General features: G+C 39.6%; 1 protein-coding gene across 2 annotated transcripts; it reads right to left on the bottom strand.

The window, feature by feature from the left end:
- Window positions 1-215: 215 nt before the first annotated feature.
- Window positions 216-26,222, bottom strand: fgf13b (fibroblast growth factor 13b). Of its 2 annotated transcripts, none has more exons than XM_047379676.1 (5): window positions 24,392-26,222; window positions 18,456-18,566; window positions 12,934-13,037; window positions 11,588-11,786; window positions 216-6,585 (listed from the first exon to the last, which is right to left on the bottom strand). In XM_047379676.1, exons 1-5 carry the CDS (start codon window positions 24,585-24,587, stop codon window positions 6,446-6,448), a joined length of 750 nt encoding a protein of 249 aa, XP_047235632.1. In that variant the 5' UTR covers window positions 24,588-26,222; the 3' UTR covers window positions 216-6,445. The 2 variants fall into 2 exon arrangements, with proteins under 2 accessions (XP_047235632.1, XP_047235631.1); XM_047379675.1 differs by lacking the exon at window positions 24,392-26,222 and adding an exon at window positions 18,960-19,853.

Raw genomic sequence — 26,222 nt, 5'->3', positions numbered from 1 at the left:
TCATCACTGCAATTGAAATAAAACCATTAATTGAACAACTTGGTGCTCTTAATGTCTAATTAGCTTCTAGTCAAAAGTGTGCACCCACTCATAATTGGCATAAATAACATTAATCCAGGGGTTTTAATTATTTATTTTAACTGTTATTCTTTGAGGGTGGTATGAATATACAACAAACCTTCAATGACCTTTGTGTACAGATATGAATGAATGAATGCCTGAAGAATGTCTTTATTGTCATTGTACATAGTAATTGGAAATTTAGAGAGCAGTTCCTACAAGGTGCCACAAAAATAGAGGAAAAATAACAAATAGATGCCTACCTTCTAAATACATTTAAACAGTACAATAATAATAATAATGATTCCATATATTATAGATGTTCGCAGGGTCCAAATCAGGCTTTTAATTCTATACCAAATGCCAAGCATTTCTTTTTATTTTTTACGTGTTCTGTCCGGCAGTGTAGGTGTCTGAGTGCAAAGCAGAAGCCCAACAGATTTACTTCACAAGTGGAGTAAAATGGCTTTCGCTATAATGCCTTAGTTGACAGTAGCGTACACAAACATTTTGGGGGGCAGGTGCTCAAGTGGAAAAAAAGGGCACCTTGTGTGGCACATAGACCTGTTGGCTGCCTTTGTAGTGTAAGATTTATTACAGACACAGCTTGCACATCATGAATATACACCTATAGGTATACAGTTTATATAAATGGTGAAAACAGAAAAAGGAAAAGTCAGAGATCAAATGCAAAAAGGCACAAATAAATATTTGATGCCAAGAGGCATAAGACAGGAGTAGTGCTGGGAATACAATATGAGCGTTGGTGTTCATTATTGGTGTTTAGTTCTGCGGTACTGCCAGCAGAGTTTCGCACACCAATGTTTATTTCTGCTGATCGAACCAAGTGCAAAAAAATATTTTCAGACTCTAAAAGGACTAAAAAACACTATCAGGACAAACGCTTGGCATATACTTTGTTTTTTTATTGTCACAGTACATGACTAAGCCCTTTTAAAAAGGTACAAGATGAGACTTTCTTCACAACAAAATCAGCCCTAGACAATTTGGTGCACTGGGAAAGATTTTCTATTGAGCTTCCTGCACAATTTTCAAAATCTTACTTTATGTATTAGTAAGCACCCACAAAACAAGCAGTCCTGTAGGATCTAGGGAAATTACCACCCGGGAAAAAATATTAACTCATAATAAGGATGCATTTTAAGTGCATTTTACAAAATTCTTAAGATTAATAAAGCAACAAAATGATCATAGACTGATTAAAAGTAAGATTACTGACTCACAACCAGGCTTTTACTTGAACTTTCTGAGTCAAATTTGAAACTTACATTTGCCTCAGTTCTTTTTCTTTTTACACAACGAGCACAACATGTTTGTCTTGACAATATCTTTCTGTACTATTATTACAAAACATCTTCTGCATCATATAACCTTATCTTGTAGCAAAGCAGGTTACCCTTCCAAATTTACCAGGTAGGTCACACTAAATGAGTTATCCTCAGAAATTTGAGTAACCAGTGATTATTCTACAGTGTAAATCAAATATAACCAGAAAAAGAGTTATAAAATTTTTAGTCAAAATGAAACCAGCAGCAGATAATATGATTATAAGAAGAATGGTCTATACTTCTGCATGTAGCCAGTGTGATATATGAGAGAAATTATTCTTAGTGAAAATAACTACAAATCCTGAGAGTTGATAACAAGATGTCTATTTACATATTAAAATACTCTGATCACATCATCATTTTTACGCACACAGAAATAGAAAATACAACTTAGCCTACATGCTCCACATTTACTGAACTTTATTTAAGGAAATTGTATATGTATGAATTGTAATGTTACCCAGCACATTTGGGCTTATATGAATTTAAATGAAATATTAAACTTGTCTACTATATTTGCAATAAAAAACATGAGTGAAATAGAAGTCAGCAGGGACCATTATAGCAAGTGTAGTAACTACATCTATGAGATACTCTTGAATATATGTTTCTCTTTAAATTTAATCTAAGACTAAATTGTAAACATTCTATTGGTGCCTGGTGGCGGCCATAGTAGACATAGCAGGTTAAGGTATGCCATTGATTGGCCTGGTCTGTATAGATCAAATTGAGTCAAGTGAAGTTTTAACTTTTTCATCTGAGGTTTAGGAAACAAATGCACTCCTTTTGTTTGTTATCTGGAATTTTAGCCTGCCTGTCGGCAGGGCAGGGCTCTGTCTGACGGCGGAGGAGAGGAGAGAGGAGGTATTAACCTGCTGCACCAGTACGTGTACACCTTTCCGCTCTGTGCGCAGCCCGTCCCCGTTGAGAGACACACGAGACAGGGCACGTCACCTTTGTGGGTTAGGGGGAGGGATTGTCATGCAAAATTACAAAAACGTGGGGCACTGGTATTATAGGCCTTTAAATTCAGAAATGTTATCTTGGGCCACACATTATACACTGTAAAAAAAAAAATAATAAATTGATTCAGTGGGGCACTTTTTTTGCCCAGACGAAAAAAGGGTAGGTGCTCTATAGCACCATCTAGAGTCTCTCTGTGCATGTCCCTGGCACTTGATTTATACAAAAAGCTTTATTACAAATCAACTGGAATACGAAACAAATCTTATGCAGAAACTTCTCTTTAAGAGAAGAAACATTCCAAAGCTGGGGGATGAGGACAACAGTGGTCATACCACAGCCCAAGCAGAGATGGAGGAGATCGGAGCCACAGACATCCAAAAGGTCCCCAGAGCAAGGGGGCCCTGGGAGGCCCACCACCAGGACTACCCCCACTCTGCCAGAGAAGAGCAGTGAGCCCTGGGGGAACCACTCTGCCACTGCTGTAGCCCTAGGGAGCTGCAGCGACAAGCCCACAGGCCCTGCCAGCACCCGGCTACACTGGAGCAGATCCAGATCCAGAGATCTGAGGCCCAAGGGCACACCACACCCCAGCAGAGGCCGACAGAACAAGGGGGCCCAGGCCCCACCAAGCAACTCCCTGTTCACTGTAAGTGAACCGGGACACACCTGGACACAGAGCACCACCAATGCACCGACAGGCAGAGACACCGAAAAGGTGATGAAGATACAAGCAACCCCCGCACGCAAGTGCAACTGAGCAGACACCATTGTGCCCCACACCTACACCAGACGTCCAACCCCACACCAAGATGGGATCAACTCACCTGCCAAACGGGCCCTGGAAGGCTTCATGCACCTGGGGCCAACGGCCCCCACAATGCCACCATCAACACACAAGTACACAACATCACCGCTACTGCAACGTCAACTCAGTGAGAACCGCCAACCAGCTTAGCTCCACCGTCACCGCACGACCAATCCAAATGCTGGCAACTCCACATCCGAAAAGGGACGCAACCCCCCACCACCCCTCTGCGGCATCCTCTTCTATGAACCTGACAGTGAGCAGTGCAGCATACTGTCGAGCCCACCCAATCACCAGGGCACCCCACCAACCCCACACCACAAATCTAGAGGCACCCAAGCATGTTGCCCATGCACCCCCCACCCCCACCGCTGCACACCACTAATCTCTGCCGCACACTGCCCAGTTGCCCCACCCCTCCGCCTGGAACCCAGCAGCCACCCTAGTCATCAGACCAGGCCCAGAAACCAGGAACCAAAATCCAAAAAAATCCAAATGACCCAGGGAGACCCGATACGTCTGATGCCCAGCCAAAGCCCAAATCCAGACCAGACGGCTCCTTCCCTTGGCCTCCAGCACTAGATGGAGCAGCCACCTCCTCACCAGACAGCAGCTGGTACCAGCACGCCCCCCCCACCCAGAACCCTTAATGTCTACATGCAATTTACCATTTAGAGGTCGGCGTAGGCACCAGAGATGAGGCTAATTAAATAGATCCCTCTCTGAATGCCATTAAGTATGCCCACCTCCAAGGCCCCACATGTAAATGTTATAAGTGAGAATGTTATAAGTAAGTTATACAATAAATGTGGAGCCCAGGCCACCATGGGACCTCTGAGAAGGAAGACCCGCCCTGCACCCCAAGGCCCTGTATGAGCGGTAGTGTGATGGAGTGGATGAGGAAGATACCTGGGGATGGGAAGGAGTGGGGGGCAAAATGCTCTCCCAGGCACCCCCATTCACCGAGATCCACCAAGGAAGGGAGGCACTGGCACATCCACACCAGGGCCAATGGCTGCAACACCACCAAGCCCCAAAAACTAACCAGAACTGGGTCCAACATCCAGGAAAAGCCCAAAGCCTCAAACCCCGAGCCCCGACACCTGGCTTCCGACCAAAGAAGATGCCAAGCCCCAACGAAGAGGTACCAGCTGGACGCATGCAGCAGCAACCAAGAAAACAGCCCCACTGCTACAAAAAGAGCCAACCAGCTAGCCCAGTGCAACACCCGCAACAAGAATACACCACGCAAAAGAGGGCACACCAACGGCAAGCCCAAAACACCCCTGGACCCACGGTGCAGAACCAGCAGGGCGCCCAGCAACGTTTTAATCACAAACAACGTTTATATTAACTAGGTGTACATGAAAAATAGACAAAAACAGTTTGCTTCTTTACAAAGTTTATTTAGTGCATTTCTAGTTTGTCCACAGCAGGAACAAAAATATGAAGTTAATCTGTGCTCCCGTTGGTTTAACAAAGTTCTGGTTAAACACCATTGGTCCACACTGGTGCAATACTATTGGTCCAGTAGTGATCTAACACCCTCACATTGGTTCACTAGTGTTCTGGCATCACACTATTGGCTCACTAGTGTTCACTTGTGGTCGTTAACATGTAAAAAAAGAAAAAAAGGCCAGGGGTACCTTCGGCATGCTGCTACTGAGCAGAGGTCCACGAGCGTCCATGCAACAACAAACAAACAAACAGCAAAGGACGACAGCTACCAACAGAAGGATAAACAACAGCGTCACCTGTAACAAGTGAGCATGGAAGCATATACAGTAAACCTTAATTGTGACCTGCTGAAGCCCTCGGGAGGTTCATCTATTTCCATCAGACCTTAAAAAGGTAAAAGACACATACGTGCGCACTCACACATGCCAACTGCAAACACCGTTCATACACACACACATGCACACACACACACACACACACACACACACACACACACACACACACACAGGCGCACATGCATGCAAACATATAAATCCTCATAAGCTTACAAGGAATACATCCGTCATTTTTGAAATTATGACTTAACCCTATGAGCTGTGTGTAAACATAACATACAGTAGAATACAGGTGCATTTCAATAATAGATTCATTGCACATAGGGTGAAATATTGCTTACAGCTTAAGAAAATCCAAAATTCAGTTATTCCCACAATAAGGATATTATATTAGTGTTCCCTTTTGCTTGTTCAGCCTTATCTACCACATTTTTTCCTTTCACTCAACCTTCCAATAATACGCTCAGATACAACATTCCGAAGAGCCTGCTTCTTTCTCAATAACTTTTTATTGGTTTACCCTTGTTATGGAGGATGTCAATGACTGTCTGGCAAAAAAAAAAAGAAATTGAATTAATTAATAGAGAAATGTTTTGTTATTGCCATGCATATGGCCAAACAATAATGGAGCTGACTTGACAGTTGTCCAGCAGACAGTAGCTGATGCCTTCCACAAAGAAGTTAAGCCACAAAGAGAAATTGCTAAAGAAGTTAGTTATTCAAAGAGACCTGTATCCAAGTATGTTACAGTAAAATTGAGTGGAAGGAAAAAGGGAGGTGGAAAAAGATGCTCAAGCAATAGGGATAACTTTTATAAATCCTTTTTTAATTGTTCTCGTGACATCCTAATTAACTAAGAAATTGAATTTTGTGATTGTTAATTAGCTCTAAGTCAAGTTGTAACTAAAATAAAACCCCATAAATATGTGCCTTTGTGTAAAGAATCTGTATGATAGGAGTTTCACATTTTGAATTGAAAAATAAATTTTCTGATTTCAAATTTATTGATATGCACCTATAGATAAAGACTGTCCTCCTCACTTTTGTAACTCTGTGTAACTCTCTGGCCTCTTTCATACCCAGTTAGATAATACTTAAACTCTTTGGTTCTCTGTAACAGTCTGTTGAACGTACTGTGTGACTGACTGAACTTGTCTGTCCGTTCTTTATCTCTCCCTCTTCTGTAGTGTTGTGTTTGGGTTGGAGGAAAGAGATCCACAAGTCACGTTCCCGTTGCCAGGGGCAGCAGAGCCGGAAAGGATTGATTGTCTTTGATTTATCTACATCACAGTCAGTCACAGTGAGCTCTCAAAAGAGAAAGAACTTGTTCTTCCTGCTTTTTGACCTCATCGCCTCCTACCTCTCTGAAGTAATGGGAATGTTGGCCTGAGATCTGTGTGTTTGGGGGTGAGTGTTTGTTCCTGTTGGGATAAGTGCCTGTGTTTGAAAGCATCAGTGAGGAGGTCAAGAGGCTAGGATAGGTCATCATTGCTGGGCGTCTTCCCTCCACCGTTGAGCAGGGCCGAAGCGCTGCGGCTCTTGGTCGGCGTCCCGCTGCCGGAACGTGAGAGTTCTGTCAGGTCATGGAGGGAGGGTTCCTTGTACATAGCCACTACACAAACACACACACAAACACACACATTAATTATTGACTCGGTTACTGTACCACTCATGCATGCATTTACATAACCCTTTTCTGGTCTTATCGACCACTCGGAGCACTTTACACCTCAAGTCGCATTCACAAGTGCGCAAGCCATGTTTAGTCGGTGCATTTAGTGTGCTTCAGTTCCTCCTTAATGATAGGTTTGAGCTGTCCAATGCATTTGAGTGCAATAAATTAAGATTTTTCCTGTAATTAATTGACAATAATGTAAGAAATTAACAAAGAAACAATAACTTTATTAAATAATCAATTAGTAAACAGTTGCTGATTAACAAACAAGCAGATCAGAAGCAGCCTTAGCACTTGTTTTGAGTCAGGTTTGCGTCCATTTAATGATGCAAATCCCATAGCCAATTCATTTTCAGCTTTGTTTTGCTCTCCGCTGATTCCCAAGGGAAATTTACCACTCTTACGCTAACCTGGTGCATCTGGTAAGTCAAGGAGCTTTTTAGAGCTACTTGACTTGCTTTTAGAGCTTTGCCATTAGAAGCTGCTGCCTGCTGTGTACAGAAGCAGGCATCCAAACAAATCAGAAGCATTTGCAAGTCAAGCAGACAAGCAGGCAAATGCTAAACACTGAAGTCCTTAGCTCAGTAAGGGTCCATTACTGACAGTAGCTGTTAGTCATTTAATAGTTATTGGATCTGTTGATCACACAGTAATATTGATTAGAACCCCAGGCTAAAAGAAATGTGGAATAACTGCATTTGGAGCATGTTTCTTCAACTGTTTAATTTTGATTAAGAAAAAACATGTAAATTACTAATATAATAAAATATATATATATTTAGACATTATACTTTGGCTTTGTAAAATATCCCTTAAAAATTAAGGAGTAATTGATGTTTTGAATACAATTTTTAAAAAGAGTTTTAATGATTTTTTACATTTCCAAAATATGGTAGTTTGCACATAATCTTTATGAATTGAATTGATTCAACTACTGTATTTACTTCTGTATATAAATTGGATCTGTTCATCTTGTAAAGTGCCTTGAGATGACGTTTGGTGAAACATTTGTGAATTGGTGCTGTGCGAATAAACTGAATATTACTGAATGATTCCACAGTGAAGAGAGAACGCTTGCAGACTTTTATGAGCATTTTCAGCCGGCTGATTGACAGGAAACATGGGCCTTAACAAGAGAGCTGTCAGCCGGAGACAATGGAAAAAGGATTATAAAACTCCTTAGAACAAGTAATTCGAGTGTATGAAAGTAGTTTCCTTTAAGCTGCCTCCAACATTTGGAGCATGAATTTTGCTAAAAGAGCAACATATAGCCAGTGGCTGTTTTTAGATATATTATTGACAGACAGATAGACTGCGATGAGCTCAGAGCATTTGAGGTTAGAAGGCCTCCTTCACATCACCCTAATCTTTAGCTCCCACCACAGATTCTGAATCAGATTCATCCCGGGACTCTGGCTTGGCCACTCCAAAATGCTAATATTAGAAACATTGGGCTGTAAAATTTAAAGAAAATTTTAAACCTTTATCTAGAAGCAGTAGGAATAGTTTGGGGCTTAGAGTGTATTTAGAAAGAAACTGTATTTCCTTTGTTGGTCAGGAGATGTCTGCTGTTCATTCAGGCTGAAAGAGAGAAGATATGTCTTTTTCTTGTTTTTGTAGTTTAAAAAATAGTGTAGGAAATTATGATTTTTGGTTAGGTCGTAGCTATTACTTAGGTTGCTGCTACTCTTGGTGGCAGTTGTCACATGTATGGGCATTGTGATAAACAGTGACTCGACACATTCGATTTTTGACCTGGCCAAAAATCTTTGTTATGAAACACAATACATGTAATTTCCTGGTAGCTTGCGGTCCCTTTAGCAATGTAGCAGGACTACATTATGTTTGGGACTAATGCCATGAGCAAGCATTGCAAGGCTACACCCTGTTTACTCAACTACATGTTAAATATTGAAATAGAAACGATCAAATGAAGACTGGAGCTTTTAATAATAGGTAAATAGCCCTTTAACATAACACTATCTTGGAAGCTGTGAACTGAATGCTTTATTCATTGCCACCACCAGTCCCAGTGCATGTTTTTTTTTCATTGCCATCTTCTAATAGTTAGGGGCCCTGAGCTGTGGAAGACAATGGAAGACAGAAAGCAAATGGCCTTAAAAATACACCAAAATAACAACTGACATACTCAAACTGAAGCAAGCAAAATATCTGAACAAGAACCCCCCCCCCCCCCCCGCTAACAGTTGATCAGAGGCTACAGTGGGCTAAACAGAATCAGTACTAACCCAAGGATGAAAGTTACGTTTAGTTATGAGTCACTGATCTGCACTGTAGGAGATAAAAACCTTTAAGTTTTTCTTTAATGCAGATCCAATTAAATATAAGTATAAATAAGTATGTCTGCCTGAACAAACTCCGAGATTTACCACTGTCACTGATGCGTCAAGTGTCTGATAGAGGAGAGCAGATAGCCACTACTTCTACAATGCATGCAAAGCTGGACAACCTTGTTTGGAACACATTTTCTACTGTTATCAGTCAAAAAATAAGATCACTGTTAACCCATTTTCTCTTTCAGCATATTAAAAATCTTGTACTGATCAGGGCTAATCTTATGAGGCCAATCTATCAACTGATCTATGAGAGAATGAAATGAACTAATTAAAATACAAAACTTACTACAATTTTGCTCTGGTTGAGTCTATAACTTTCAAAACTGACTTGGTTGGAAATGTTTTAATAAATGAAGTAGTTTAAGCAGAAACAACTTCAAGCCAAAGTTAAACATCCTAGTTGTTACTTTGTCCTCCTGGATGTATGTTTTTGCAGTGTTTTCTTCAAAAATCCTTACTTATCAAACTGCCAGGAAAAAAGCAGAGAGACTTGCATTTAAGCCATATGACCTTAGGCCAATTCAAGAGTTTGCTTTGGGTTATTCCACCATATTAAATGATGATTCTTTATATTTACTTTGAAAATTGCATATTTTTTAGTACATATTTGAAAATGTAATCCAAACATGTTTTAAGACCTATAAGTAATCAGCTTTTTGTAACTTTCATATCTGTAAATATGTTAATATATTTTATCATGAACATTCATAATGTTACATTAGGCCATCTTGAGGGAAAAGGTTAATTACCGTACCTTGTGTTTGTTCTAAAAAAATCACGCCTTTCCACGTTACAGTTGTATAAGCTGCAAATTGAATTAAACCAATACAAACATCAACTGTTTTTCTCTTTATCAGACTTAGGGCTATCTTCAAAGGAACAGCAACAGATTCATGTGAAAATCGGTCAAATATGTTAAATCGCTGCTCAAAGCTTACATTGTGTTGTACAATAAAGTTAAAACAATAAAGTAAATAAAGAATGAAAATAATGCATTTTCAGGGGATTTTTTTCATTAGGGAAAAAGACTTGATTTTATTTCTGATGTTAGGATTCCATTTTATGCTTTTTAAGTTAAGTTTTCTCTTTGGTGTTCTTCAAAGTCACAAAGGCCACAGCAAGGGAGTAATTTTCCGCCACTCAAGACTCTGCTTCTGAACTGCATGAAATGCTTTAATAGCACACCAGATTTTTCTTCTCTCACTATTATGCATCAGCATGTGCCTAGCTTGGCACTTCTTAAGCAAGGACTGAACAGCTGCCTCTTATTACACCATTTTCTAAACAAATGGCTGACCAGTCAGTGCAGATTTTTAAAATTGAGGACCTATAAAAAGACTAAAATAAAACCAAAACAGAGCACTTCAAAGACGTCATAAGACTTGCCACACTAGTGTACAGGATGTATACAATAATGTGAATTTTTACCTTTAAAGGACATTAAGTGCCTGCGAGACGTTTACCATACACTCATTGTGGGCATCAATATATGGAAGGACTTTGTTTTTACAGGGTTAAATGATGACATGCAAATTCAATGTTTTTAAGAACAAGAATTAACTACTCATATGTCAATATATTGGGAATTTTCCTCATTCCATACAAGTAGAATTATATGCATACACCTCTACTAACATCTAGTTAAATGTCTCTTAGGCTGCTGTCTCACTGTTTCCTATCCTGCCATGTATGTTGACATACTGGAAAAACGTCTGTTAGGTCAAACCATGAGGAAATCTCTAATGTATATGTGTCTCTTTGATGCACTCCTGTTCTGAATAGTGCATGTCCATTGGCATCAAGGCTCCCAATGTTCTGCTGTATGAGGACACGGTACGTTGCTTTTGCCATGGCATCGCCATCTTGTTTTTGTTTTTTTCAAAATTAACTGCCGACTGAATTTTGATGCTCTATGAGCGCCCTCAAGTGGCCAAATAATTATTAGCCTAATTAACCAGAAAGTGGGTCATGCTGTCCGTTTCAGATTCAAGCGTCTGGCATCCCAAATTGAGCGAATCTTTATCAGTGAAGACAGAGTGTCTGCATAGTGTTCCAAGACATTGTGTATTATAACTATTGGGTCATTGCTGCAATATTAGAGTAGCAGTTTTTTAAATGCTCCAGTAGTGGCTAACATATGAAATGCAAGTGCAGTAGTGTTCATGCTGGAGAATTTTCCAACAGGGCCAAAGAATCTGTTGCAGCCTGGCTTAGTTTGTAATCAAATTATGTGTTTCAGTTTTAAATACGTAGGATGACACTGCTGGATGATGATATTTATCTAAGGTAGTGTTTCTTCCTACGCCACTGAGACAAAATGCAGATCACAATACTGTTATATGGGTATTAACATGCTGCAGAGAAACCACAATCTTTTTTTGGCTGTTTTCTGATAGGTCTCATAAATTCAAACTTGTACACCCAATTATTGGTTTTAAAAATCACAGAGGATGTTGTGTCCTTTCATGTCCATGATCAGTGTATTTATCTTCTCACCAACACTGTATAGCAGACACTACAATTAAATATGCTTTTAAATAAGCAGAACAGGAGCATTTTTCAAAACCTTTGTGCACTCCTACCTTTGAGTGGTTTCGGTAAGAAGTGTGCGGCGGCCTTGTTCTTCTTTACATGGTTTCCCTTCATGATTGCTCCCTCCTTGTTGAGTCCCAAGTACCACGCCCGGCCTGACTGCTGCTGTCGGTACAGCATAGATGAGTAGGTGACGTAGTAGTTCTCAAACACTGACTCCTTGAACTTACACTCCGGGGTAAAATGTTCCTGAGTGGAGAATGTGAAGTATATTAGAACAAATTGCTTAAGAAAAGTGCAGCGGGGTGATTTAGCGGATGTAAAAAGGTGGAAGTGTTAGGTGCAGCAAGAGAGCAAAGATACAAAACACATGCGCTTTGTAACAGCAGTTCTGTTTAAAAAACTTTCTAATCAGTTCCTCCTTTCATCCATCAGGCGCTCTGCATTAAGAATCATTATCTCGGCCGGGCTGTGGTCGCAAAGAAACAAGCTGCGCCAACTTAGGACAGCTGACATTTGCATTTCCTTATTCCTGGGTCTCCATAGCAACCAGCTACTCCCTTGAATACCAACCAGCCCACTGGGAAAGATGGTGGCCAGGTTGCTGAGGGAAACAAGAAGATATAGAAAGGACGCTGTTTCTTACTCACATGTGTTAATACAGCAAGAATGTTGATTAGGCTTGTGCTGCAAGACATCTGAACAGCCCTGGTGTGAAAAGCAGAAGAATGTGCTGTGTTCTGTTTTTTTTTATATCAAGGTAGAAGATGGAACAAGTGATATCAGTGTTATGACAGAGGTTAGAAAAACAGCAGAAAGCACAGAGAATATGATGGACCAGATATTGCGCTAGTATACCTGATTGCAAAAGCGGAGGTGGGCATCGTTTTTATTTTATTTCCTCTTTGTCAGTTTTCATCACTTGGTCTTGTAGCTTTGCTTGTACAGATTGCTAGAACTATGTCTGTGTGTGTTTGTGTGTGTTTTGTTGGTTCTTCTTGTTATTGCTTCCACACCACCCACCACCAGCACTGAAGAGCTAAAACGAGGTGCTCGAAGCACAGCCCGGCAGCCAACTCCAACCTTCTGGCCTGTCTGATTAAATAAACGCAGCACTGCCGAGTTTTGTGTGTGTCGAGCTAGAAACGACATGAGGACAAATTTCAGGAGAAATCTTTTCATCAAGAATGACCAAAGGCGTATAAACAAGAGGGTGAGCAGAAGAAATCAATCCTTAGAAGAATATCAACAGACATATAAGTTAGGCTCAGATGGTGTGTCACTAAGGTGCTGATGTGACAATGGCGCAAGAATCAGTGGAAGCTTTTGCTTCATTACTCAATGTGACAGAGATTTAGTATATTAGTCATGAGTCGTGCCTTTTTTAGTGTCCTACAGAGGTGTAGAGAAAGCCTTCGTTGTTCATTGCCAGGTAGAGTTTGGTCTGGACACCCTGGATGGCCACCACACGGAGCCCCACAGGGATCAGGTTGAACACGGCTGCACAAAGAGCCAAACAAACAACACAGACACAGAGAAAACAAATAGATGTTCAGAGGGAGGAAAGCAGAGAACGATCCTCATCAATATCACTGACATAATGGCACTTCCATTTTGCCACAGAGAAGCTATTTTGAAAGTTCAGTCAGGCACAGCCGCCACTGAATGGCACAAACCATTTAGCTTCCTGGACAATATATGCAAGAAAATAGGTAGGTATGGCCAACAAAGTTTGTAAAACATATTACAAAAAAGGAGAGAAAGCTGTTTTCTTTGATATAAAGAATATGAAATATACTTATGTTAATCAGCCGGTACATGGCCTTGCAAATATTCATACCCCTTGAACTTTTTCAGATTTTGCCACATTACAAACACATGCTTCAATCTATTAATAAGTTATTTAAAAGCCATTTTAGACATGTTGGAAGTGACTGCAAAATAATTAACTTGAATACAAGAATAGCGTTTCTGGCCTTTTTATTGTGAGTGCTATATCCCCATCTGTTGATTTTATACCTATTTAAAACAATAATACTATTTGAAAAAAATCACTACAAATTTGGGCAAAACAGCTGTAACTCTGGAATGGTTGCAGTGTAATTCCATAGGGAAATCATCCATGTCAATGAACACCATTCAGCCATGAAGTTACGACCTCCCACTTATTATTGAGTATGACGCCATTTTTTCTGAGCATCCACCTATTGTTGATATGACATCAGATTGGTATTTTGGGAACTTGGAAAACACCATGAACTCTCTATGTGATTTGAGCCACTCCTAAGTAGATTTTTGCAGCACCACTGCTATCTCTTAGAGTAAGGGGCTGCATTTCCAGGGGAGTGCTGCTGCTGAGTGGGAGGTGTGATTGGTCTGCAGTAATGTTTAGGTTTAGTCTCAAAGCAAAATGCAAGAGAAAGCTGAGATGCAGCTTTTTCCCAGGCAGGCATTATATCATGGAGATTCAGTTTAGTTTATTTATGTAGAGCCGATACTCATCACTGGGCACAATAGAAAAATAGAAAAATATCTAATCACAATAAAAGGATCAAATATGTTCAGTTCATTCGGTTTGGGTGCATTTCAGTTACAATTCAAGGTATAAGAATAAGACTGAAATTTAAACACATGCAGCTGAATTCAATCCAGGTGATTTCAAAATCAACTCATTCCAATTAATACCAATACAGTTCAGCTGAATGCATTCAGATAAAGTAAATAAACCAGTTAGTACATCAGATTTAATGAGTTAAAGTAACTATACTATAAAACATAAATTGAAAGAGATTTTTGCGTCAAATTTGTTTAATGTTTTTGGTGATAGGTTTAAAATGCCCCACTTATGGCAATGATAGATGTAGTAGAGAACAGTTAGCCATCTTCCATGGCTCTTTTAACCTTATCTCCATTCACAAAGGCTGAGCTACATACTTCATCGCTGCAAAATTCATCAAATGAAAAGGTTTGGTCAAAGTGTGATCTGCTTTTCTGGTAACTCAATAGTTTCATGCAGTGCTAGATTATTCCATAGGCAATTATGAAGACAGAGGGGCGTGATTAAGGTTTGATGATTTCCTGTATTCATTTTAACAAGAGGCTAATGAGACGTAGAGAAAGTATGTTGAGGTAGACTGATGAGCCGGGCTTCTCTGAAACACCCCAAAGCTCTGGGTCCTGAGCTGCCGATATCTATGTGTGATGCTGACAGCAAGGGGGTACCTGGGTTATAGAGATGGCTGTACTTTGGTGTAAAAAGGTCACTGTGTCCACGTGTTAAAGTCATACTACCTACAATTCACAGATTTACATCAAAAATAAATATCACTTTGTAGGACAGTCACCCGTCACCTCTGACGGAACCTGACTAGTGGTCTTCCTTCTAAGTAGCTTGTTGTTCACTTTGATATTAACTGCATTGTTATATCCTTATCTATGAGTTGCTTTGGATCAAATCATCTGCCAAATGCATAAACATAAATATAATAGTATTCCCCTTTCTTAAAATCAGAATGGTTTGCAGTTGCAAGACTGGAGCCTGTGGGAACATCAAACTATGTTGATGTTTTAGCCATCTGACCCAAGCTGTCACCTTCATACGAAGGAAGATTTTTTTTATGATGTTTAGGGAAAACCCAGGAACCACCAAGGCTAGAGCCATTATAAACTGAAAGGTGCTCGAACACCAGTGTCCATGATGAAGTGATTCTTACATCAAACCAAGAAAGAAAATCAGTACCACTAAGCAGAAACCATTGCCTTCTGATTAGAAGTTATCCGGCCACAAGAACAGGAAAAATGGAGAAGTTAATAAATAGCTTTAAAGTCAGTGGCATAACAAAGAAGGTTGACTACCTCTACATAATTCATCTTTACATGAAATCAAGCTAGATGGTTTAACTATGATCCCAACAAACAGTATAACTAGGTTTTAAAATGGATAAAGCAGGCATATGTAAATGAAACTTTAGGATTGACCTATCGAAAAAGTGGAGACTCTCTTCTGAAGTTTGAAAGTCCATGGCAGGAAACCCACTCATTTAATTGAGCTCGCTTATTTCTTATAAGAAGATAAGTAAAAAAAATCAGCCAGAATTATGTCAGAAGTTTGGTAATTGCTATAAACCCATCTATTTTTGTTCTGCAACTTGATAAGGGTGTCCTGAGTTGCCTCTAGCCTCCTGTCTCCCAGCTGCTTCCACTCATTTAATCAGTCTAACCTGTTCCTTGCTTCAGTAACCTTTCTCAGAGCATGTATATATCTCTGGTTTGTCTCAGTTCAGTGTGAGAACCTTCTGGTTCTCGCTCTCCATTTTGTACCGGTTTTGCTTCCAGTTCCTGCTGAACTTGAGTTTCGTTTTAGTTCAGTTTAGTTTCATTCATATTTCTGCCTACCTACCTGCCTGCTTCTCTGCATTCGAGTCCTCACAGAACAAGACAAAGGGACATATACAAATGTATGCATAATGTATGCATAATAGCAAAATATTCATGAAATTTAAACTTGTGCACCTGAGTGTTTGGTTTTTTTTATTTATTGAAGTTGTCTAATGTATAATCACTTAACCCTGGTAAAATGTTGTTTTATTAAAAGTCCAAAATTAATTTGACACTCACATCCCTGTTTACATAGGTAAACTAACAGGCACTATAAATACTGTCAGCAGTATTTATTTGTGATATCTTCCATTCATATTGAAAAGTCACTACAGTAAGAGAAGCTGTCGAAGGGATATGATTATTTCTCGCTTTTTGTGTGTGGAGCCTTTATTTAATTACAATCAACCAGCCAACCATGTTCTTTTTAATGACTGCAGTTGTTTGGAGACTTGGATTACAGGGATAATCTTTCCAAACCCCTAACATGGGTGACCGGGTTCATGTAGGCATTTACATGATGTATACTGCATAGAATCATTTATTTAAAGCAAACGCTTCCCTGTGTTTTCATTTGTGCTCAGCAGTTAGTGGCCCGAGAAGCAGCAGATAAATGCAAGATGCTGCCAAATCAACTTTGCACAAGAAGACAAGATTGTCATCTTAAAAACACCAACAAAATTGAATTTAGCTGTATCAATCTAATAATTTTGTATGTATGCATGCGTTCATGTGAAGGAGGAGGGAAAATGCAACAGAAGAGGTGAAGGAGAACGTTTTTCTGGTGCAGCCCCATTTCTGTCATTATTTCTGAAATTGGAAAACCATGCCATGTTTTCTGTTTATGCTTAGTCAATTAATTTAACCAGCATGGATAGATTTCACAGATAGCGCTGACATCTGACATTTGGAAGAAAAAACGTGCTCCATCTTACTAATTAAATGAGCATTTGACATGTTGAGCGACTCCCTGAATTAAATGTTCAGGATCCAACAGCGTTTCCATAGAGTGACGTTAATCTTTAAATTGGATTTAACCAGAGTTAGATGCTAACCCCAAAGTGCTTATAAAGGTGCTAAATTAAATTGGAGATAGTGTTTGCTAGATACCAAACTTTTACCATGATGCAATACTCTTCAATTGTGTGAAGTTAAATCCATGCTATAACTATGGAGAGCACAAAATAGGGTATGCGTTTTTCTTTATGTTACTTGACTCTAGAGGCTATGAAAAGGGCTATTGTATTTGAGAAAGCGCTCTATTGCAGCAAGAATTCAAGTTAGAACCTTGCTTTAGCTTGTCTAGCAATGGCACTAATGCACAGGTCCAGCTTGCTAGAAGGCAGAGCTTCCATGTTAGAAATGATCTAGTTTGCATGTTCTCTACATGCATAGGTGGGTTCTCTGGCTGAATGTGTGGTTAATTAGTCACTCTAAATTACCCTTCGGTATGAGTGTTTCTGTGTATGGTTGTTCCTTCTGTTTGTCTCTGTGGTGCCCTGTGACAGACTGGAGACCTGTCCAGGGTTTACCCTGCCTCTCGCCCAATGATCACTGGAGATAGGCACCAGCACCCATGCGATCCTGTAAGGATAAGCAGGTGTAGACAATAGATGGATGGATGTTCTTATCTTGATGTGTTCTGTTTGCCTAGTTTAATCACTTGGCCTCTAATACACTGTCAAAAGTTTAAAAGGTTGAGTTTATACCTTTGTTTTTTTACTATTGCAGTAAATTAAAATACATCAAACTACACATTTGTATTGGTAAAAATGGGTATGGTAAAATATTTTATTGAAAAAAAATGTTTTTGTTTGTGATGCTGATTAACAAAAATACCTACAGATAATAAAAATGTTCAAACTAGAAATTGTATTGTTATTGTGCCATTGCAATGTGTTAACAGCGAAAAATATTTATATTTGTTTGTGTAAACACAGCTCCTTCGCCTCTGATTCTTCTTCCCCTGAAGAATCTCTGATTTTCAGGGCTGAAACCTCAGATCCCTTAGCCCTATCCCTTAGAAACATGTGGCAGCAGGACAAAGCTCCCATTTCTCAAGGTTATTCCTAACAAAACTCCCTGCATCCTCTGACCCTCCGCATTTAATTCCAGAAGTCCTTCCACTGAAAAAATATTCCACTTGAGGAAGAACAACATGTAATACTAATATATATACTATTAAAAAAATAATTGAATTTTAATGTATTTGAATTTTCAATTATATTTATACTAGCCAATGTACTAAAAGTGTATACTACTAGATATAAAGTTATAACAAAATAGCACACTTTAATTAGCATACTAATCTGATTAATACTTAAATATTTCAAAACTTTACTTAATACAATAATGTTTTGTAAAGGTAATACATCAGAATATACTAAACTACAAATCTCACCTTATTTCCCGTTTTTGTACATGGAAAAAATACGTTTTAGAGAAGTACTACAAAGTATTTTTCTGTTTTCCTTGCTTGGTGAGAAGAAAAAAACATTGGCATGTATTCGAGACAAGGTGTGAAATTGGATGCTGTCTTACCATAGGTGCTGTCCTCATCCTTGGTTCCATCGATGGTGCCATCTGGCTGCATCTGTAGCTGGAAGCCCTGCCGACTGGAAAGCCTGGTCACTATGCCCTTTAGCTGGGGCTCTGAAAGAAAGGAGAGACGAGAAAAGGAAACATTAAATCTATTTGTTCATGTCAAAGCCATGACTCCAAGAGGCAGGAAGTGTTAATATCGACAGTCTTTGCTGCTTTTATTAAAATCAGATGAATATGAAGTGATGTCACGTGACAGAGCCTCAGTCTTCTGTTTTGCAAGATGTTTGCAGACACCTGCTGCTACAGGACTTCACAGTGGGACGGAATAAAGTTAAATAAATGCAGGCTGTACATTTCAACCTCAATAACACCATAGCCATCTAGATGGTGACAATTGAAGAGATGATGACCCTGCCTTGGTGATGAAGAAAAAATGGAGTTGGATGGTGATGGTGTTGATGATGATGGCTGGTTCTTTCTTTCCCCCTCCCTCCCTCAAACCTGGTGGTCGCCTTCTCTTCCTCTTCTTCCTCGATCCAAACAATTTAACTCGAGAGAACACATTAAGCTTGCTCGGCTTCTCGTTGGCGCCCTTGCTGTTGCTCGGGCTGCTGCTGCCGCGGCAGGCGTTCGCCTTCTCCCGCTCCCTCGCCTGCCGCTTCTGGCGGATCAGGGAGCTGGCGATGGCCGCTGCGCGGGACATGCTGCTCACCCCGGCTGCGTGAAACGAGGCTGTGCGTCCCGGCTGGAGGGAGTGTTCGCAGACAAGCCGGTAGGGGTGTGTGTGTATGTGTGTGAAGAGAGGGCTAAAAGTGAGGGGTTCTATGCCACCCACGACTCAGTTCGCATCACACACCGGGCCGGTGAATGCTCGCAGATTTCCGTGGGTTTTTTTGGGGGGGAAAACATCCAGAATCCTCCATCGGCGCGTCCGGACGCCTCATGGAAGTAGATGCATAAATGTTCCAGTGCCTGAACCTTAACGACGACGCCTCCCATCCCCCAGGGAGGGAGGTGGGGGGTCTTGAGTGGCAAAAGCTGTCTGACAACCCGCTCAGGTGATTTTTCCCCCCCCCCAAGTGTCCCGAGAGAACGTGGAAGGAGAGCAGAGGCTGCGTAAAGATCCACTTCGAGTCCAAGTGGCGAATCAACAGCTTCTAAACTGGTGTGAACGGCGCCGGCTGTGTTGTTGTTGATGATCACTGCAGCTGCTGCCTTCTCTGGTCCTCTTCTCCTGCTCCTCTCCACGGAGACACTCCGCACCACGACGCCGTCCGTGACAGAAATGCAGCAGCCGCAATGTTTATCAATGAAACAACTTGGGGCGCGATCGGCTGGAAGGGGATCATGATGCTGCCGTGCCGTTCATAAAACTGCTGCAGCCCAGCCCACTCAGAGGAAGAGGAGCGATGAAGGGGGCGGTGGGGGCATGCATAGGGAGAGGAGGGGGTGAAGGGGATGGGGTGAGGAGGGGGTTCTGGAAGCTGTCAGATATAGGACACCTGTAGCCCTGCACCCCACGTGGCATGATATTTACATGTTCCACTGATCTGTGATAGGCAGGGCTAGACAGAAGGGCTGGGTGTTCGGAGAACGGAGGGGGGTGTAATATATGAGGAGGAGAATATACAAGAAAAACAAGAGGGAGAGGCGAGACTGAGTGAATGAATGAGAGGAGGAATAATAGAAGAGGAGGGGTTGAGGGAGAAAATGAGATACTGAGTGTGGCTGAGTGAGAAAGAAGCAAAAATGAACCCGCAAATAGGATTTAAAAGTGAATGATGGATGCAAGAGACAGGAGAGAGATGGAATGGATAAGGAAGAATCATATTAATGTGAAGGCACTTTGTAAAGAAAGTGAAAATGTAAAGAATGATTGCAAATATTTGCACCAAGCCAGATATTGAAATCAGCCAATTTCCCACCATTGGCTCTAATGCGTGGTCGTCAGTTTAAATAATAAGCAATCAATTTTGTCATTTAATGCATAAAAGCTAAGAGCTTCCTGCATTTTTAGTGTGTAATATAAACTCATGCACTTCTGAGTTTTATAAAAAGTCGAGCCCAGGACCTTCTTGCTGCAAGGCAACAGCACTACCAACTGTGCCATGCAGGCCTGGTTCAGAACCCGAACAAAGTAATTCTTTGTCTGACATGACTGTTTAAGTTTGTGTATATCTTCAAGTGCATTAATTTGGGTTAAAAACGTATTCTGTTAAATATGGCTACCTGATAAAATACGCCTAATTAAGATGAATTAATTGCAAAGCCAATATAAAATTCGGTTATTTTTTCATTCGTTCTCATCACTAAATAAAACCTGCAGGAGTCAATATGAGCAGGACACACTGGAATGGCAAGTCACTGACCAAAATACACAAAAATCAGAATTTGTTATTTTGTGATGCATTTTTGAAAATATTGTGAATTTTGTGAAGTCCTGCATAGAAAATCCATACTTCATTACCCTGCTCTGTTTTCATTGGCAGAGTACAATTATTAGTTAAAAAAACACACCACTGGATAGTATCTTTAAAACAAAGAGGAGATGCCTCTAACTACCTTTTGGTGCAGAGGTTTACCACTGCTGAAACGCAGCAGCTAGAAGGAGGTGAATAACAGAGTGAGCAATTCAGATTAGATGAGGTGTGCCATTTTGTAGACATTTCCTTTGCATTAGCACTTGAGTGGAGACAAGCACAGAGCAGCAATCAGCCACTTCACGCATGTCTACTGCCTACAGGCGGCCCCCACAGGAAAACAGATGCACAACTGTTTTAGCCGGATACAGCTAGGATGGAGCAGAGCGAGCACCCCAAAACATGGAGAGGGGGTGGTGGACAAGGGACTAATAGTCTAACAGCCAAGGTTAAGAGGCTAAATAGAAGCCAATACATGTTCTTCTTAAAGGAATAGATGCTGGAAATCATCAAGCAAAGATTGTAAGGGGTAAATTACATGATCTACTACCTTCCGTAGAAAAGAATTACAAGTTGAAAAACGTGATGGACACTGATAGAAAGCTATGTCTACAACTTTAAAATAGGAAGGTAAAAACAGTCTTCACTGTACCTTTAATCCACATTTGTGCAAACATTGTTTCCTAACCATTCTAAACTATAGAATACAACTGGTTCTTGCTCTTTAGTAGTTGTGGAAAGTAATCTAAATGTAAGTTGGTAGAAATCTGAAGCGTGTCACTAAATGGTGGTCATTACACAAATAGGCCGTGAAACGTAATGTATTTTTTATTGCCGTATGCTCTATAGTGTTTATCTACATTCCAAGTAACCAAGAACACACATCACAAATTGTTATTGAAGCAGTCTCTCTTCGACCACTGAGTGCAATATATTTAAAACTAAAACATTTAGTGTGGTTATAGAAAAGAGGAAACAAGTGCATTAAAGAGACGAGCTGTTAAGAGGCCTATTGTAACTTTGAAGGAGCTGCAGAAATCCACACCTCAATGGTGTGTGTGGGGGTGGGATCTATTGACACAACATCCATTGACAATGCACTCCAAAAATCTGACCTTTGTGAGAGATATACAAGTTTGTTGAATCCAAAGAAAGCTGAAAGAAAGGCATTGTCCGCTCTTTAGTTTACCATGAAATATGGTGGGTACTGCATATTATGGTATGGTCTTCTTCAGCAGGGACAGAAAAGGTGCTCACAGTTAATGGGAGGATGGTTGGAGCTGAGTACAGGGTCATACTATAGATGAACACCTGTTAGATGCTACAAAATACTTGAGACTGGCACTAAGGTTTACAATGAGCCAAAACATACAGCCAGAGCTCGAATGGAATGGTTTAAATAAATGCCTATTCATATGTTGAAATGGCCCAGACCTAAATCTAATTGAGAATCTGTGTCAATACTTACCAGACAGCTAATAAAACAGACACACTATGCAATCTCCAAAGACTGGTAGATGTAATAACAGCAAAAAGTGGTTCTACATTGTATTGATTTAGGGAGGCTAAATGCAAATGCACATCATAATTTTTTGTTTTATAAGTTGTTAATACGTTGATTTGGTAAAAACCATATATTATTGTCCTTACATAAACAATTAGGCACTATGTTTTGTTAGTATATCAAATATTTAAATAAAATACTTTGAAAGTTGTGGTTGTAATGTAAGAAAATGGGAGTGCTTTTGCAAATCACTGGAAATATATTAAATTAAGAGCATTGATAACAAATCAGACACAAGGTGATTCTGAACAGCACTAACACCAACCAGTTCATCAGTTCTGTTTCTAGCTGATGACAAAGTGAAATGTTACTAAAAGCTGCTAAACAAAAGCAAGCAAAGAACTACCGATCCCCTAATCCAAAGATAAGACGAGAAAACAAAAATAATCAATTAACTGTTATTCAACCAGTTTCGTTCGCAAGTCAGAAACTTTTATGTTTGTTTAGAGTTTTACAGTGCCTCCTACTGATGGTTTTCATAGTTGTACCAAAGACGATGGATAAGGGCATTTGTCAGAGCCCGCCCAAAGCATAAACAGTACATGCAGCTGCTTAGGGAGCCCTAAGAACATTTGAACTTCTACAAGACAAGATTAAAATATTCTAGTTAACACATGGCAATGACTTAGAGGTTGATAAAACAGCATTATCCTAAACTGTGATGAAAATTTAGATATTGCAGTTGTTTAAAGATGGTACAAATCCTCTGTGCTCTTAGCATCACTTTGATAAACTCTAGACTGTAAATACAAACTACTGCTTTTTAGAATTCATTGTTGGCTCAACAACTTTAACTTTTAAATCAAACAGAATGTGAAACGAGTTAAGGCTGTATAAAATAGACATCATTAGACAGACAGACAGACAGACAGACAGACAGACAGACAGACAGACAGACAGACAGACAGACAGACAGACAGACAGACAGACAGACAGACAGACAGACAGACAGACAGACAGACAGACAGACAGACAGACAGACAGACAGACAGACAGACAGACAGACAGACAGACAGACAGACAGATAGATAGATAGATAGATAGATAGATAGATAGATAGATAGATAGATAGATAGATAGATAGATAGATAGATAGATAGATAGATAGATAGATAGATAGATATTTATTTTATCCAATTTGAATAAATAACTGAATCTGACTGCACTGTTCAATGATTAGGATTAATTGGAATGTATGTACCTGACTTTTGTGAATTACCTTGAGACAACATGTGTTGTGAATTGGCGCTATATAAATAAACTTGAATTGAATTAGATAGATTATAGCAATAAGGTATTAAAGACATTAGTCCAAGTGCAAAGAATTTGGCTTTTCAGGGAAATTGTGGCAATAATCAACAAATAACCAAATTAATCAATAATTTACTTTTTATCACAGGAATCTGTATTAGTTTAGCTCAATAATAACTTTTATTAGAGGTAAAAGGTTTTTCCCTATGAGCCTAGAGGAAAGATGCAGTTTTAGGCTTAAATTCCTAAAATGAATAGATCATTCTCAATGCAAAAATAAAACAAACTTTAAAAAAAATATTTACAATCAACAGTACAGTTTATATAATTCACAGTTTACATGAGTGTTTCCATATGCACAGTATGTGTACAGCACATACAGTAGAATCCTTCACAGTCAGGATAAAGGGTGCGTCCTGCGCAATTTCAGCACCAAGGACAGCTCTTCAAGACTTTTTCCAAGCAAAAAACACAGGTTTTATCCCGTATATACCGCCTAAACATGAAGGTTTTTCAATTATGGTAGTTAAACTTAGTTAAGTATTTAAGAACAGTTTGACAGCTATAACTTACAAATAAAAACACAGAACCTTAAACCCAAGAATAATAACTTGTCCTTGAAATCCAGATGATATCCATTCATCTTTATGACAACACTTCAGATTTCTCAGTTTCTCAGTTTTCGCTTCTGGCCCTACCTGAGGTTGATCGACGGAGAGGAAAAGCCATGCTGCACCCATGGAGCTCCTCCGCGGCCGTGTGCTCATGGCTATTCGCACTTCCTGTTGTGCGCCGCTCCACGGACAAAGGCCAAGCTATTGGAGTCCAACCCGCAGAAGTCCCCATGGTATTGGATCCATTAAGGCCGTGCGCGTGGCGTTGACGGGGGATCATTACAGAACATTAGAGGCCATTAAGCTGTTGGAACTAGTCATCAATGATTCATCACCAGACCCAGCTGATCTGGCACAGACAGAGAGGGATGGAGCCAGCAGGCCATTCCCAAATGCAAGGATCTATTGACAACAATGACTGCTTTGCTTCTTACAGTGTTTTTGTGTTTATAAGTGAAATAAAAGTGAGAGTGATACACTAGTGGGCACAAACAGATTATATTTATTAGCCTATGCAGGCCGGGTTCCATATGGTACATGATACTTGTTGTTTTACCCTTTTACTCTAAAAGCATGAGAATAAAAAAGCAGTCCAACACAAGATTATTTTAATGACTGTCTAGTGAAACATTTTTAATCATGTCTTAGCTGTTTGTCTGAAATTTGCATGATACAGTTTTCCTCCTATTATGAGCTAATAATTTTTTTTCTATTGACTCTTTTATCATCAACAAGTCAGGATTTAGCGGGAGTGTTCCCCACCTTTAAACTGTTATTGCACAGTCAGAACCACACACTAATACTGAGTAACTGCCAGATATTAAAAGGCGAAGTTGTCTTCGGGGGCAGAAGCACTATCTCGCTTTATATTCTTACATAGTTATACAGCAAAGAAATAAAAAAATGACAAATAAATTCAGGGTGGTATGAGCATTCATATTTTCAAGTACTTTTTTGTTTTTATTGTAATTTTCTTTCATTTGTTTCTTTATTTTCCAGTAATTTACTTTGAACTACCTTACGTATAATTTCAGTTGTGCGGGTTACCCAGCCCTACCCTGTCTTGACTCAATATTTTGATCCAAATAGCCGATTTAATAGGATGAATCTTAAAGAATTAAAAAATTCTGCTGTATGCCAAACACAAAAGTACTGCAATAGACATAGGTAAAAATATAAAAATATCCTTTCCGCACTGAATCTGATATTATAAATGTGCTACTTGTTCCTCCTCTAGACCTGGTAATCTGAGAATATGTTGATATATTTTTGATGAACCATGTCTTTTGTAATACAGTTTTGAGTGAGGCTAAGTACTATGGAACTGAAGTTTAACATTTTTTGGTTAAAAAAGTCATTAATTTAGGCCCTTGAATAAACACTAATATTGTTCTTTTTACAGTCATGGTCATTTTTATTTCTTTGTTCTTCTCTCCACAGCAGTTCGGTGCATAATGATTATATACTATACTATAAAAACTATTTATGTTTGAAAAAAAAAAATCCCATGTTGTTTTTTTTACCAGGGCAAGAAATTAGCAGATCTTAAATACTATTTGCATTTTGAAAACATTAACTCTTTTTGTTTATTTTTTTTCTTTTTCTTTTTTATATTTTTTTTTTTAAAGAAGAGGGAGGCATCCTGTCTTTACAGTGAAACATGGTGGTGGGAGTATTATGCTTTAGGGACACGTCACTGCATCTGGAACTGGCAATCTCCTCAAGGTGGAAGGAATCAAGAAGAGAGAAGAATGTGTGCAGATTTTAAAAGTTAAACATTTGTCTTTATGACAATGGCCAAAAACATACATCACTGCTGGTAGAGAACTACCTCCTGAAGACAATAGAAGAATGGGCTGGGATTCCTCATGATTTGAGACAGAGATTTGAGTCATGACTGCAGGCTGTTATCCAT

The sequence above is a fragment of the Girardinichthys multiradiatus genome, chromosome 11 (assembly GCF_021462225.1).
Source record: "Girardinichthys multiradiatus isolate DD_20200921_A chromosome 11, DD_fGirMul_XY1, whole genome shotgun sequence".
Taxonomy (NCBI): Eukaryota; Metazoa; Chordata; class Actinopteri; order Cyprinodontiformes; family Goodeidae; genus Girardinichthys; species Girardinichthys multiradiatus.
Note: the sequence above shows the minus strand (reverse complement) of the source record. Positions and strands in the feature narration are given on the sequence as shown.

What these genes read in the sequence shown, in the direction of transcription:
- fgf13b (XM_047379675.1), bottom strand. Translation starts at nt 19,161, where the DNA reads ATGTCCCGCGCAGCGGCCATCGCCAGCTCCCTGATCCGCCAGAAGCGG. An exon ending in GAAGAGAAGGCGACCACCAG is followed by an intron (nt 18,567 to 18,959) that starts GTTTGAGGGAGG and finishes CCTTTCTTTCAG; the next exon opens with AGCCCCAGCTAAAGGGCATA. An exon ending in AAGGCTTTCTCTACACCTCT is followed by an intron (nt 11,787 to 12,933) that starts GTAGGACACTAA and finishes TTCTCCACTCAG; the next exon opens with GAACATTTTACCCCGGAGTG.